Here is a 14,759-nt window from a genome sequence, read left to right as displayed (position 1 = left end):
TCAGTTCATGTGCAATTGTCAGTGGTGTTAGATGGGATTTGGTGAACTCAATAGCGCGGTTGATAAAATCACAAACCCCTGGATTTCTATTCTGAGCTGATGTACGGCTTCTTGCATGAAGTGGAAAATCAATATATGCTTCCAAAACAGCATGAAACAGAAAACCATAACACTTAGGCATGCATGACGAAGCCAGCGTGCTCAACGGGCTGTCAGAAAATTACATTTACATATTTACCATACAATACCTCTCGCCAAAGAAGAGGGGAAGACTTCGCTACTTGTGCAAGAGGCCTAATTGTTTTTGACGTTCAGTCACTGTGTCGTACAAAGTTTTATGCTTTAAAATACTGTACCAAAGAAATATAGTGTAGAGACTTCAGTTATACAAAAGCAGAAATTGAAATACCTGGAAGAAAATAGGAAATGAACAATGGTCAGATGGGGAGAATATTGTTTTACAATATTTTAAAAACAAGGCACCTTTACTCCAGCCGATTTACCGTACTGACTGACAAGGAGTGTGAGTAGTGAGCTACTTCTCAGTGGATACGTTTGTTCTGGTATTGTAATAAAATGAGTGCAGACTGAATACGCCAAACAGACCTCATGACTCGCGCAGTACATTTCTCACCGACGACTCACATTCTCAGGGTGTGGCAACATCGCTTTGCTAAATAATTTTGTCCTACATTTTGTTGTTGTAAACCTCTTCAGTCTACTGTACAAACCATCACTTGACTAGAAACAGCAACCAAAGAATTTAAGAGTTTAAACAGTTTGGCTTAACCCTTCACTGGTTTGGAATGTGAAGCACATGCAGTGTTTTTGTTATCCTGGGAAAACAGGTATGCTTTAATCTTGAGCCCTAACGTATGTTGGTGAGGCCTTAAAGGTTTTATCCTCCAAGTGAAATGGCTTTTATGCCAGCGGTTGCAAAAGTGCTGCTCTATTTTCTGTTGCATTCAGAAGAGATAAGCAGTAAAATCAGAACTGATCTCTGTGAACGGTCTACTCCCTTCAATATCCTGTTCTGAATTCTTCTTTTCGTGTTTGTTGGGGATTCGCAAAGATGGCTTAATTCATCTCAATGTAGCTGGGGCTCAGCAGAAAGTCGGGAGAGAAGTTCAGAGCTCCCGCAACCCCAACTGAAAGCAGTTAATGACCTGTTTTGTCAAGTGTGATTTATCGCCTGTTTTTTGGCTTTATGTGATATATTTGTCATTTTACTTTTGGCAATGCCATCTATAATGGTGCACCGAGAGAGGCAATATTAGGTGCATCATATCATATGTTTCAGAGAATTCTCTTTGTGTTGTGAATTCAGAAAACATCACAAGGGTTCAGGGCAGGTTATTCCTGTTTGTCCATTTTTTTCCCCCTCTCTATTGAATTCTTACACCATCCATGAAAGGCTATGAAAATGTACTTGCAATTTACCCAGTAGTGCAAGATGGTTTTATTCCTGAAGCCAAAAAATATGATATTTCAATGCAATTCATATATTAGCTAGTATTTTTAAGGCCCAGGTTTGGTCTCTTAAACGATTGTTATGTTAAGATTTTAAATATATTTTTGGACTGGAACTGAGAGTCTTTTAGGTTTCAGAAGTAAGCAAGTGTGTTGTAGCTGGATTGTTATTTATTATTAGACTAGTGTACTTAGAACGTGCAAATAAGAGAAAATAACTGAGGGTGAATGAAAGGCCCTTAAGGTTGCACATGCGCAAGTGCGGATGTTTGTTTCTTTGGAAAAACAGGAAACCTTTTTGAGCTGAGGGACATGCACGCAGCATTTAGAAAGTATGAAATTAGGTTTCTAGTGCACTGTTCTGCTGCTTTGTGCAACTGTTTTCAAACGGCTTGTAAAAGAGACGGCTGTGGTTTTTGGGGATAATGTCCTTGTATTGGGTCCAGGAGCTGGCAGAGGCCCTTGTCACAGATTAAGTTTCAGTGTTTCTTTAACAGCATCTTTTTTTTTACCTTGAGGCAGTTTTGCCATGGAAATGTGAATGAGCCCAGGGGTGGGCGGGCCTCTCTGCCAGCGCAGCATCTGCCACGGCGTTGACTGCCCAGTGGAGCAGCTCTTCAACACGCTGCCATAGAGACCACCTAACACCTCGAGCCCGGCTGTTTCATAGCCATACCGGCTAGGAAACAGTATCTTTTTTTTCCCCCGAAAGGGGATGCATCTTGTGAATAAAGTGGAAAAAGTTTCCCAGGCTTTTCTGTGTATCACAAATTATTCAGCAGTGGTTTACTGCCTTCTGTAAGACAGGAGAAGAGCAGCCAAGTGTAGGAAAATGGCTCCCCAAAACTGTAATGGAAAAATTCTCCTTTTTCAGGTGAAATAAAAAAAGGCTAGGAACAAACGGCGTTTGGAGTTTGTGCCACACGTCAACGCGCGTCATTGTCTCTTGAAATTGCTGGTGTCTGGAGTGCATTCCTCCCTCATTACGTGCGCTCACCCTGCACGGATTCTCTCAGCGCCCGTTCTCCACGCAAACAGCTCCGGCCCAACCCCAGCCTTCCTTCGCTTTTTCAGTACCCCTCTTCAGTCACAACAGGAAATGAGGCGGTAGCTTCCCGGTAGCACGGCTGCCCCGCTGCGCTGTTCCCCGGCTCGGTGTTTCCAGCGGTAGCTTCAGGACGCGGGGCGCTTGGGCCTCCGGCACGTGAGGCCGAATCGGTTTCCCATCAGCGGGGCCCTGCGCCGCCTCGCGCCCCGCACTTATGCATGTCACCAGGAGTGAAATACAAATTTCCGAAATGAGACCGGCTCCCGACTCCATCCGTCACGGCGGTAAACGATAGTGGAGCACCCGGCGTGATGGATGTTGTCACGGCGTGATTGAAAAAGTGGCGGTGGCAGGAGGAATAGATTCGGTCGGGTGAATTGAACAGTGTGTCCTGACTATTTTTCATCCCAAACTCATTTAGCGCAAGGAAATGGATATTTCATTGGGCGGCGGGTTGACATTCCATCACATTATACAGTAAACAGCCCGAGCGAACTTCTCTTCAAGGAGGGAAGCCCGGCTCGGCTAAAACACTGGTCGCTGCTAGGTGTTGGTTATCTCATTTGAACAGATATTAAATGTGTGTGCCCCTGGTGTGATCACCCGTCACTGCCTACTTTGTGAATAAATTGGAGAAAAGGAGTTCCCCCCCGCATGCTTTAGCTCACCATCGGTGACCCAGATTTGAATATCCAAAGGCAAGAAGTACTTATTGTGCTCGTGAAAAACAATTGCCGTTGAAATTCATAGCAAACAAGTTTATCTCCCCTGCTCAGGTGCAGAAGCTCTTTAGAGGAGAAATGACTGCTTCATTTATGGGGTAGGAAAAAAGAAGAAAAAGGAGAATTAATTGCTTTAAAAGGTCACAACAGGAGAAGGGCTAAGAAGGACGTTCATTGTGTGACTTGGACCTCGGAGTGTCGCCCGAACACAAAGGAGGAAGAGAGTGCCACCCGGCAGCTTCCTCACCGGAGTGAGGGAAAGGCAGCTTTTGTTTTATAAAATGGTTTGGGGGGAGGGGGGAGAGGGGAGAAGACATTTTGAATGTGCACCTCCTTCAACAAGGATAACTCGTGCTTGCCTTGTCCAGTTTACCAGGCTGTGGGAGGGTTTCCTTTTCCTTCCTGTTTAACACCCTGTTAAGTGTGGCATGTGTGTGTGGTGGGGTGGGGGAGTGTGTCTGCCTCCAGGCCAGTACACACACACACACAGTGCCCTGGGTGATACAGAGCCTGCTGTGCGCAAGAGTGGTCTTGGACAGAGTATCACAAGACATTTGAATTTTTGGAGATGCTGCTGCAGATTTTCTTCTCTTTGCATATCCTGATGTGGATGTTACCAGTTATAGTTCATGTGTAAATAAATTCAGCATTCAGTGGCTCCATCTACAGCTAGAAAACTGCTAACTTAGAGTCAGTGGATGTGGAAATTCTGTTACCCATTCTTACCCATGTCACACCCAATGACATGGGTAAGACGAACCAAGCTTATTTCCTTATATGACAGGCGTATATAAATTTACATTCCTGCTGTATACCTCTTCCCATTACCTTTACAATGTCAGAATCAGTTATCTACACACGTGCAAGTACTTAGTCCTCTTTAGCAAATGCAGCTAATGACACAGATTTTCACCAATTAAATCAGCTAATTGGCTGCAAACACCAACACTGGTTCACTCTTAGTTTAGGTCATAGTAAAACGTTTCATAGGATCACAGGAAAAGTCTTTTGTCATTCATGTGATTATCAAGAAATGTAGCTAGAATGTCAGATGATGCCAATTCTAGGGCTAATTAAAGCCGAAAGTTGGTTTGAAAACCAAGAACAGATGACGCCCTCATTGCCCACCTCTCCCCACCTCTGTTCCATCAATGTTTTTGTATGCAAAAGCCGTAATGCTGCGGTGTTCTAAAATAATGTTGCTTGACGGCTTTTGTCTGACCTGCTCTTCACCGTAGGGGCCGCCACGCGGAAGCCCGACGCCGTGGAACCGGAGAAACAGACTGACCACACGGTGAAGATCGCAGGAGTCATCGCCGGCATCCTGCTCTTCGTCATCATCTTCCTCGGCGTGGTGCTGGTCATGAAGAAAAGGTAAGAAACTTCCGAACAGGATCGTTTTAGCACAGTGATTATATCCCAGAATGCATAGTGGGGTCCGTGTACATCCGGGTAAAGTCCAATTCATTTGGTTATGGAATTAATGTTATTGGATTATGAAATGGCCTAAAGTCATATGTGCAGTAATGCTTTGTTGTCATGTGTATGCTTAGTCTAGCCTTTCTATTGTCTTTATGGTTAAATGAGACAATACCATTTTGTTAACTGAACATATATTAACAGAAGTACTGAAATGATTTGGAACTGCCATTTGTTGTTTAAATGACCCATCACAAAACACATTTTCTGAGTTTGGGGAGTGTGCATAATTATAGGAATGAGAGATCCAGTTAATCGACAATGATTTTCTTTTCACCTTGAAACTGGTGCTTTGCCAATTGAGCATTAAATAATTGATTTGATTACATTGATAAGCTCCATTAAACTGTTTATAGCATATATATTCTACAGTGCGTGATTAAATATTAATTCCACTCTATGCCAGGCTCAAACAAACGCCAGTGTTTTAATGACCTGCGAACAGGGATAGGAAAATATGTCTGAGGCTTATGCTATGAAAAAGGGGGGAGATAAGAAGGAAAAATTGATGAAAGCGCATTTTTTTTCAAAGAGAAGCCTTGGGCGTGTAGCTGCAGGCAAGTTTACATTAGCTTTAGTCCCATGCCAGAGAAAAACCTCTGTATTCCAAACACCCGCCTCAGGAAACAATACTGTGCAAATATCAAACTTCGTTTGTACACAGGGAAACCTGCAGTAACGCACAGTCTTCTCGAAGTTCGCTGTAGATGACTTTGATGTACGATGTTATGTTCTGTAAAAAAAATTTTTTTTTAAAACAATGCGATGCATAATGAGAGAATAAGAGCCAAGGCTGGTTTTAAACTAAACATTTTTATTTCTTTCTACCGAATTAATATTCTGTTGAAGAAAATCTTCCATCAGACAAATTCCAATGGGTGTACCTCATTGGTGTTTTGATTTCCTCGTGTTAAACCCATTGTAATTACAGCGTGTGCTCAAGATTAGTTCATTATGCCAAATGACTTTAACCACATCTAGGTCCAATGAAAAGATCTGAATGAGGATATTTTATATATTTGGTTTAATTTATATTAATTGATTTAGGAATGGAACCGTGGTGAGGAATTTAAATGTCTGGCTTAAATTCTGCAGTGAAATTGTCTTTTCTTTCTGTAGAATTTGCCAGACATCAGTGTGTCAAGGCAGGATTATAGTAAGGTCCTGTATATGTCTGTTGAAGTAATTTTAATAATATATTTTAATGAATTGAAATAAGTCTTTATCAAGAGTAAATTATGTTAATGTGTTCACCAAGAACCCCTTTCTCTGTGTTTCCTCTAATCAACGCTTTCTAACACTGCTGCATAGCCTTTTCTCTCCTGTTCTTTACTTATCCAATGTGACGCCCCGTTTGTGTGAACTGATCTTGACCTTTGCTGTGACACTTTACCCACAATTCTTTCTTGCAACACAAATCTAGCCTGCAGACCTTGCTCGCAGTGTAACACCTCCCAATAGTTGAATGTGTAGACTTTGTGGCCCCCACGCATGACATACTCCCAGCAATCACCTTGCCCTCACGATCACAAGTAACCTTCACTTATGCCACCATATCTGGTTTTTTGTTCATTTATATTTTCAAACATTAATATTTTACTTTTCTTTCCTTTCATCCCATTTTCCCCCTACCACTGCTTAAATCCTACCACCACCCCACTTGGCAGAAGAACCTATCACTCCTACACTTACTACCTGTAAGTAACCACTTTGTGAACGTTAGTGCCATGCTTCCTGCCACGCCTTTTCATGCATGAAACCAGTGACTTCTTCCCTTTTCAACCTGAGCTAGAAATTCTGTTTAGCGGTGCTAGTCGGAGACAGGTACCAGCCAACACAGTTCCAATAAAATGGGTTCCTTGACTTTTAATTTCTGCAAGCATCAGACCAGCATCCTAGTGTTTCTGTGTGACATCACAAGGAAGCAATGTACCTGCATGCTTTAAAGAATATTCAATTTAATTTTTCAGTACTTTTGAATTACATAACCATTTTGACTCCAAAGTAACATATTCAAACTGTATTATGTTTTCTAAGTAAAGAAAATCCATGAGGGATACAATCTTTGGAAGTCTTTGGAAGTTACTGCTTTACTGTATCTGTAGCATAAAATACAATAATGTTATTTGTTTTATAAAAACGATCTTGCTTTGGTTTTAAAGGAACTTTAATTGTGAACTAATATTGAGCTAAATGGATAACCCTGTCCCCTTCTTTTTAAGTATGTAGACATTAGAAAAATAAATGTCAACTTTTTCTACTTGCTTAATTTTTAAGAGCAATAGAAAATCTGCACATTTGTGACATCGATGATCGGTGGGAATAGAAATATAGTTAACCCCTTCCTCAACCATTCTAGAGTATCAAACAATGCTGGCATGAGAGAGAATATATATAATTCCTACTCCTTTGCTACCCCTTAATTCCATCCACCACGCCCTTTTCCATTGCTTTGTCCTTGTTCTCGTGTGTAGCGGTGTGTGTTCACCTCTAAGGCCTCATGTTTTTCCACTTTTCTTTCAGTTTTTTTTAGACTAGCTATTTTTTGCATGGTCATGTCAACAGCATGTGAATCCCCATCTATATGCCATACGAGACCGCTAAGAGAAGCCTGTTATCAGACTCTCTAAAGCGGAACAGACAGCTCTGTCTTAAACCGGGATATGATATTATATTCCTCTGTATGTGTTGCACTAAAAGAGAGAAGAGCTTTATCTTGTTGATTTTGTTTATTTATCACTGCCTCCATTTGCTTCAGTATTGCTGTATATTTTAGTCGTGGAATGTACAGTAGCAGGAATGGGGGAAAAAAAACAACAAGGTAGAAAAAAGCCATGAGTGAATGTGCTGCAACTGTAATTTATTTATTTGTACATTAATATGTGTTCAATTGTCACTTTGGTGAAATGGTAATATGATATAACCATGCTACCAGGCTGCAATTCTTTAAAGCAAATGGGCCTGTGTGTGAATTTTCTATAGTTTTATACATGTTTATACATTCTGTTTACATTATATTTCATAGTTTTCATGGGTAACATAGAGAATGTTCCTTTAAGCTGGTTGTGTTTTTAAAGTCTCCTGTAGGAAAGGGGAAACCATGGTATATACAGTACAGAGGCGATGAGAAATTGCAAGATATAAGTAAAACGTATGTGGACCAAGCATTGTCTATGTGTGTGTGTGTGTGTGTGTGTGTGCGTGTACACACGCCTTGTGTGTGTGTGTGTGTGTTTATAAATATATGTACAGTTAAATGCAATAGTATTGGGACAGTGACACAATTTTTGTTTTGTCTCTGTTCTCCGAGTTGGAAATTTATTTGAAATAAGACAATGCATTTAATGTTGAAGTGCAGACTGTCAACAGACTGTCAGCTTTAATTTGAGTGTCTTTACAACCATATTGGGTAAGATATGTAGGGTTTATAGCCCTTTTTACACATAGTCCCCCCATTTTTAGGGGAGCAAAAGTAATTGGACAAGTTAACATACTCTGAAATAAAGTTGTCTTATTTAGTTCTTGGTTGCAAACCCTTTGAATTCGATGACTGGCTGAAGTCTGTGACCCATAGACATCACCAGACACTGGGTAACTTTAGCTGTGATGCTCTGCCAGGCCTGTACTGCAGCCATCTTCAGTTCCTGTTTGTTTCTGGGGCAGCAGTCAGTCGGTGACTGACAGTCTGACTGACTGACTGACAGGCAGACAGACAGACAGACGTTATTTTGAACTGTCAATGGGTAGAAGGATAGTCTTTCTTTGACATCACAATGATATTAGATGTTCCCAATTTTGGGGACAGAGTTTTGTAATGAATGCGTGTATTAGCATTTTTGCAAATCATTTGATGCCTCTGTACACTTCCTCTCCTGCTGGGTTGTCCCCTAAACTTTGTCAAGGGCACCAGTGCTGAGCATTCAGACACACCGAGGATCATCATTTAAGAAGTAATGTGGTAAATTGCCCAAGATTACGCAGCTTGACTCTCAAAGGCTGATGCTCCTCGAGTTCATGCTTAACTTCATTCGCGCTCTCGCAAATTGAGCTGTTACTTGTGTGGTGAGTGGTTTAATGACATATTGAATGTGCATCTTTGATCTAGCCGGAGACGGTGAGAAAAGTGGAGTGTAGGTGTGGGGGGAGGGGTGCTCTGGAGGGAGGAGAGCCTCTGTCTCATGCAATTAAAGACAGCGAACTGAATTTTTCCAAGCAGTAAAGGCCTTCACACACCAACCCAACAATACCTGATGTCTGCGTTGGCAATTCTTGAGGACTGTTCAACTTGTTTTCAAGACCGTCGGGACTTGCAAGGCTGATATGCTGTTTTATAACTCCCCTGTAAGCCTACAGAGACAAGACACTGGCAGCATTATGGACCTCAGACACTTTATCTTCCTTCGTATTCACCTTCACGTTGTTTGAAAAACGTATCACACTTCAGTCATGTTATGCAAACACTAGAGCACTCCGTGAATTTAATTTGAATGGGGATTTCATCCTGGATGTCACCTTACGTTTCTATTCCTGCAAGAATATAGATTCATTGAGCTATACATCTTAAAAGGTTATTGTAGGCATGCATCCGCTTGAGTATATGTAAATGAGCCCTGTAAATTTGCCATGGCTTTGAAGGATTTATTATTATTATTATTATTATTATTATTATTATTATTATTATTATTGAAAAGTTAAACAGTTTTGTCTGAATAGTGAATGCAGAAAATTTCGACTATCCGTTTTCTGCCATGGTGTTTTCGTAACTTGGAAGCACAAGTGGTCCCTGTTCTTCTCTCTGATTGGCTCAGGAGTACAATTCTGTTTTCTGATGGCTAACAAAGATTCTGTAAAGTTTAGGAAGATTTTGTTTCGGATATTTTTGGAATGACAGACCAGATCATACCAGGTTTCTTAGCTGGTCATTAGGTCACCTGTAACCAGGCCTATTTGTACTAGCATGAAGACATACTAACCTACTGTTTTGAACCAATTTGTGAGAGGTGTGGTGTTTTATAGTATTTGTGGAAGATTGTACCTTTGTGTACTTTCATAATGGTTTTTAAAGATATTATCACACCGTAATCGTCTGGTCCTCATAGCCCAATGTACAAAATATGTTGAGACCGTCTCAGTCAACAATAGCACTTCAATAACAAAAAAACTGATGAACCGAAATGTATGGCTGAAAGATAAGATTTCCCCCACTCTGTTGAGATGTGGTACACCACCCTTCCCTGCCAACTGGAAACCGGTGATGCTGTCTGAGCTCCTCATCAATTTCACACGCGGCTTTAGGTGGACCTGTAAAAGGGAACATAAAACATCTCGATAAAACAAGAGAGGAGTAACTGCCTCGATGAGAGATGGGCGCGGTCCGAAGCCTTCGCTGAAGCCTGTTTCTGCGCCTCTCCTCTCCAACACAAGTCATAAACTTCATCATTTTCCAGCGCTTCCAGGGGGGAAAAAAAAGACAGGCCCATTTAACTCTGGGCTTTTAACAGAGTGTGCCGAGTGCGTGAAGGCCTTAATTAAATCCTACAAGCAAGGCTCATGCAGAACAAGAATCAAATTAATTGCAACAAGGGACGTGCATTTGTCTCACTGACAAGCTCTGCATTTTGAAGAAGAAGAGGAGGAGGAGGAGGAGGAAGCAAGAGGAAAAGACAATTTCGCTCGGCTTAGTAGAGTGTTGGTGTAGGGGGGAGACGCGCAGTCGCCTTTCGTTAGCGTGGCAGGTCGTTGTCAGGGAAATCGCCTTCTCCGCGGCTCTGTTTACAGGATAATGACCGCTGGTGCAGAAGCAGGCGGGGTGGTGGAGCACCAGATTCCCAAGCAGCTGAGCGAAGCGTGACCATATTTTTCCACAATATTTCATTTTGCCTGCTTTGCTAAGTATCGCACTGTAATTAGGAGGCAGTCTAATTAAGGGTGGCTGCGGCAGCTGTGGAAGGAAGATCAAGAGAATTTACTGCAGTTAGCAGCGCGTGCCGCCTGCCAGAGGACATGGAATTCATGAAGTGTGGTGGGGCCATCTTAACTGATTATGAATGAACGCGCGCAGAGCTCACGGCAAAGCACAGGTGTAAAGTACGCACGTCTCTTTACCGTCTCTAAATAAATGATGTCCTCCTAGTTGGCACTGGCATTTATCAAAGAGCCGCGCATATGTAATACTCGCAGAATTTAAGATTGGAAGCATTTTCGACATTTTGATTGTTTGCACTAGCTCTCACCTGCGCTAATGTTGAAAAAGGGTGATAACATCTTCACACACTAACAAGTGCAGTGCTGAGGCTAGGTGATGTACCGATTTGGACGTAGTACAGAATTTCATTTTGGAGCCATTTAGACCTGCACCTTCTTTGGCCTCATCCAAAGTTGAGCAGTCAGCTTATTTTCCATTTTAAGTTTCATAAACACTGGCCGCATTGCACTTTAATGGAAGCAGTTGATAAGTCCGCTTAGTTCCTTTAGTAAGTACGGTGCGGAAACGTGGTGACTCTTGTGCTTTAGTGTTGCAGTACCTAAACAGCACATGGTTTGATATTTCTTCGATGAAAGAGCCTCAGAGCATGTAATTACAGTGTTGTGTGAACTGTGGGCCTGCTGTGTAGAAATATCTCATAACCATATTTCAGAACGGTCCAATAACACTTAACAACTCTGCGGATATCTTTTGCTAATGTTATTTTAATTGGGAATATTGTATCCTTAGCGTGGCAGAAAATGTCAGCCAGTGCAACATGGCCATAGTTCCACCAGTGCACAAAAGAAGCAGAAAACATTCAACTGCATAACTGAATCAGTCGCTCTAAACGTGTAATTCCTCAGAGTGGCCCCCAGTTACCCAGATGCAGGAAGGCATGCGCTACCGCAGCTAGCGTCCACTTCTGCAGCTGACCCTGAACATGGCTCGCTGCAGAGCAGGGGGTCAGGGAGCGTTTGTTCGGGCTTCCTTTTGCATGGATCACCTCGGACTAATGAAAGCCGCGCACCGCCGGGCCGGGTCAGGGGCGCCTGGCTGTTGAAAACAAGGGTCACAGAGAGCTCCCGTTTACTGGGATTAAAGGACGCATCGCCCGCGCTAAACACCCTTCAGTTTAAATGTCATGTGTGTAATTAGCACTTCTCGTTTTCTCGCTTTTTTGCATCTGCCGCTGGCTCATTCCGAGCTGCTAAATTACGGTAATGAGCGATTTCAATTTGAGCAGGTTGACGGGATGCGGAATTCCAAAAGCCGCCCGATGAAATTGACCGGTTTTGGGGTGCATCGATTACTTTAATACGCTTTCACATCGATTTCAACCTGACCACTCTCTGCTGCTTTCTGCGTTATGGGCGCTTTAGCAAGTCAGCCACAGCGGTCTGTTTGCCTGTTCGGGATAGATTTCCATTTCCTCTTCTGCACCCGGTGTATGAATACTGCTTTTAGGGTTAAACCTCAGCCAAACCAATTACGAGCTATTCACATGCTCGCCTTTCCTGGAGAAACTGAATATGCACCACATTTTGTAGTACATTAAGTATGGGGAGGTGGTAATACCTAGTCCTTACTGTAATAGAATATCAAAGATCACACACGGCATTGACCTGTCACTTTATTTACACATTAGTTATTCTACACCGACTCATTACTGTTATGGACCAAAGGTGTCTTGTGGGGGGAAAAATGAGTTTGAATTGATTTTTTTAACTCTTCCAGTAATATTGATTCTTTTGTGGTATTCAACAACTAATTGGAAAACAATGTTTCATCAGTACAGAAATATTTAAAATGATTAACTATTGAGCTTCAGTACCTAACATTTAGCATTGGCTGGGGAGTTGGGCTAGCTTACAACCTGCTGCAGTAGTATCACAGTTTCCCTCAAACATGAAGCAGAGTACTCTATTTTTTGTGTTTTGGTGTTTCAGTTTTTTCACAAAATAATCAATCTGCCTTCAGCGAGCTGATTGCTTCAATCCAAGAGCAATGGTTATATTTGACTGAACATCTGTCATCTGTAAAGGCATCTTTGTAAGCAGAGAGAAGCACTCTTCGAGTCTACACTTTGCTGTCAGACTGAGAGGTAAACATCTCGGAGCTATTAAAGTCAGGAAAGGACTTGTCAGATTCAACCAAATGCCGTGATGTCAGGGCACTTTATTTCATTCATGGGATTGCTTTAGACACCAATCCAAGGACTGTGTGTTTTCACAGTTGATCTGAAGAATAACACCGATGTTTTTAAGGGATCTCTCCTGATAGTTTTTCGGTACACGGTTGTCTGAAATTTTCAGTGCATAAACCCTCTGGTGTTTTCTTTTTTTTTTTTTTTTTGCAATGCACCCATGTTTTTTGGTCTTTGCCGTAAGAGAGTCACTTTTTTCAGTTTTGATTTCTCGCCTTATTTGATTCGGTTTCTTTCGCCTTATTCTTATGCGAAGCACTCTCGTGGTGTTTGTTTCCGACTTGCTTTTCAATTGTACTTTTCAGGAACGTTGAACGTGGGACCGAACCGAAATTCATCACATTTGCTTTCAATTCCCTGTGTATGCAGAGAACTTCAGTCTCCAGGAGGAGTGTTTGCTGCTCTGCTCCCCCTGGGCTTTCCCTCTGCGTCGCTCAGCCAAATGGAAGCTTTGGATTGTCCGTATGGTGGATTCAAAACAAAAAAAGAAAGACACAAAAAAAAATCTCACCGTCTCAGCAGTCGCGCGCAAGGCTGTTTTCACAGCGGTCCCTCTCACTAAATGACGCAAACCCATTTTCATGTATTTTCTTGTCAGTACAGTCAAATTGAAATGAGCATCATCTGTTTTCTCCTCCTCCTCCTTTCTTTGTGTGGTAGTCTGAATTTTTGCGATTTCGCTGGCAACTCTTCATTTCACAGTCTGTGACCTCCATGAGAAAATCGCAGCCTTAAGTAGAGGCAACGGTTTCTTCAGACTCTTAATTATGCAAAGGTGCAGGATCATGCTGCACTGTATATAGACGAGATCATTTGATTTTCGTGGAGATTCGGCGAAACCGCGGGGGAAGTTTTTTTGCACCTCCAGCAAAAAGAAGGCCTTTGTCAGTGTGAAGTGCCATGCTGAAAATCTTCCTAAAGCCTCGGTGATGGCTTTTCCTGACTGCCTCAGCAGGCTATGATGAAAGAGTTTAGTTCACATTTTTAGCTGGAGAGAGATGATGATGTGGACTCCATCTGACATGGAAAAGCGAGGGTCATTGCTCCTTGGAGGACTAACTTAAAGTCTAGACCCATATCACTGGATGTTCCATATGTGATACCATCAGCTACATTGGGCTTGACTGACAGGGTACTGGCAGGGTTTTGAGAAAATTGATTAAGTCCACTAAACGTGCTTTGTTTTCACTCATGTCATTTGATATGCATGGATTCTGAGATGCTTTTTGGTGAGCGTATGGGTGATTATAGATGTTTTATAAGCAAAATGAAATATTTATAGACAATATGTTGCATTTACAGATAGAGCAGTACAGTGTACCCAGCCTGTTTTGAAGCCATGGTTGAGAGGGGTCTTTTTGGATCCTCTCTACTGTGCTGGTTTGATTTGCTAGCTGGAATTAGCATTCATGGTTAAGAATAAACCTACTGGCTTTCTCGATTTGGGAGACAAAGAGCGTACACTGTATAATGCTGCCCTTGGGTGTAAACAGTCCCTAACCAGCACAGTTCATTTGAAGCAGATCTGTTTGCTTAATTATAACCATTTATGAATGCACTGAGCAGACCCCTACATGGTGCACTTATATAATGGACTTAATTACTTTGCCAGTGGCTAGATTGTTATGTATGTGCATGTGTGTCTGCACAAGTTTCTCTGATTGCGTGCACTTTTTATAAATGCACAATAAAGGGCAATCACCTGCATATCATTTCAGGGTTCTCGCATTATTACAGGGTTTTTCATAGCTATTATAGTGTTTTTTATATAATTAGAATGCTGATTGTTTTCAACTGTGTAATCCAAATTGGGGAATACATTGATGAAACAGGAGTAAAAAATTCTCAAGCAAGCTGATAACACTTCTG

General features: G+C 41.9%; 1 protein-coding gene across 15 annotated transcripts in view; it reads left to right on the top strand.

Moving 5' to 3' along the window:
- Positions 1 to 14,759, top strand: part of ptprma (protein tyrosine phosphatase receptor type Ma) — a 204,457-nt gene that overhangs the window by 139,095 nt on the left and 50,603 nt on the right. For 8 of the 15 annotated variants that reach the window (XM_064331100.1, XM_064331109.1, XM_064331105.1 and 5 more), the window contains one exon: positions 4,479 to 4,614. In XM_064331100.1, coding sequence (XP_064187170.1) covers positions 4,479 to 4,614 — 136 coding nt within the window. Of the gene's footprint in view, positions 1 to 4,478; positions 4,615 to 6,386; positions 6,417 to 14,759 lie in introns of all 15 variants that reach the window. The other 7 variants (XM_064331104.1, XM_064331096.1, XM_064331107.1 and 4 more) reach the window with 1 other exon arrangement.

Source organism: Anguilla rostrata, chromosome 4 (genome assembly GCF_018555375.3).
Source record: "Anguilla rostrata isolate EN2019 chromosome 4, ASM1855537v3, whole genome shotgun sequence".
In the NCBI taxonomy this organism is placed as follows: domain Eukaryota; kingdom Metazoa; phylum Chordata; class Actinopteri; order Anguilliformes; family Anguillidae; genus Anguilla; species Anguilla rostrata.
The sequence above is the reverse complement of the archived record's forward strand: the minus strand, read 5'-3'. Positions and strand labels throughout refer to the sequence as shown.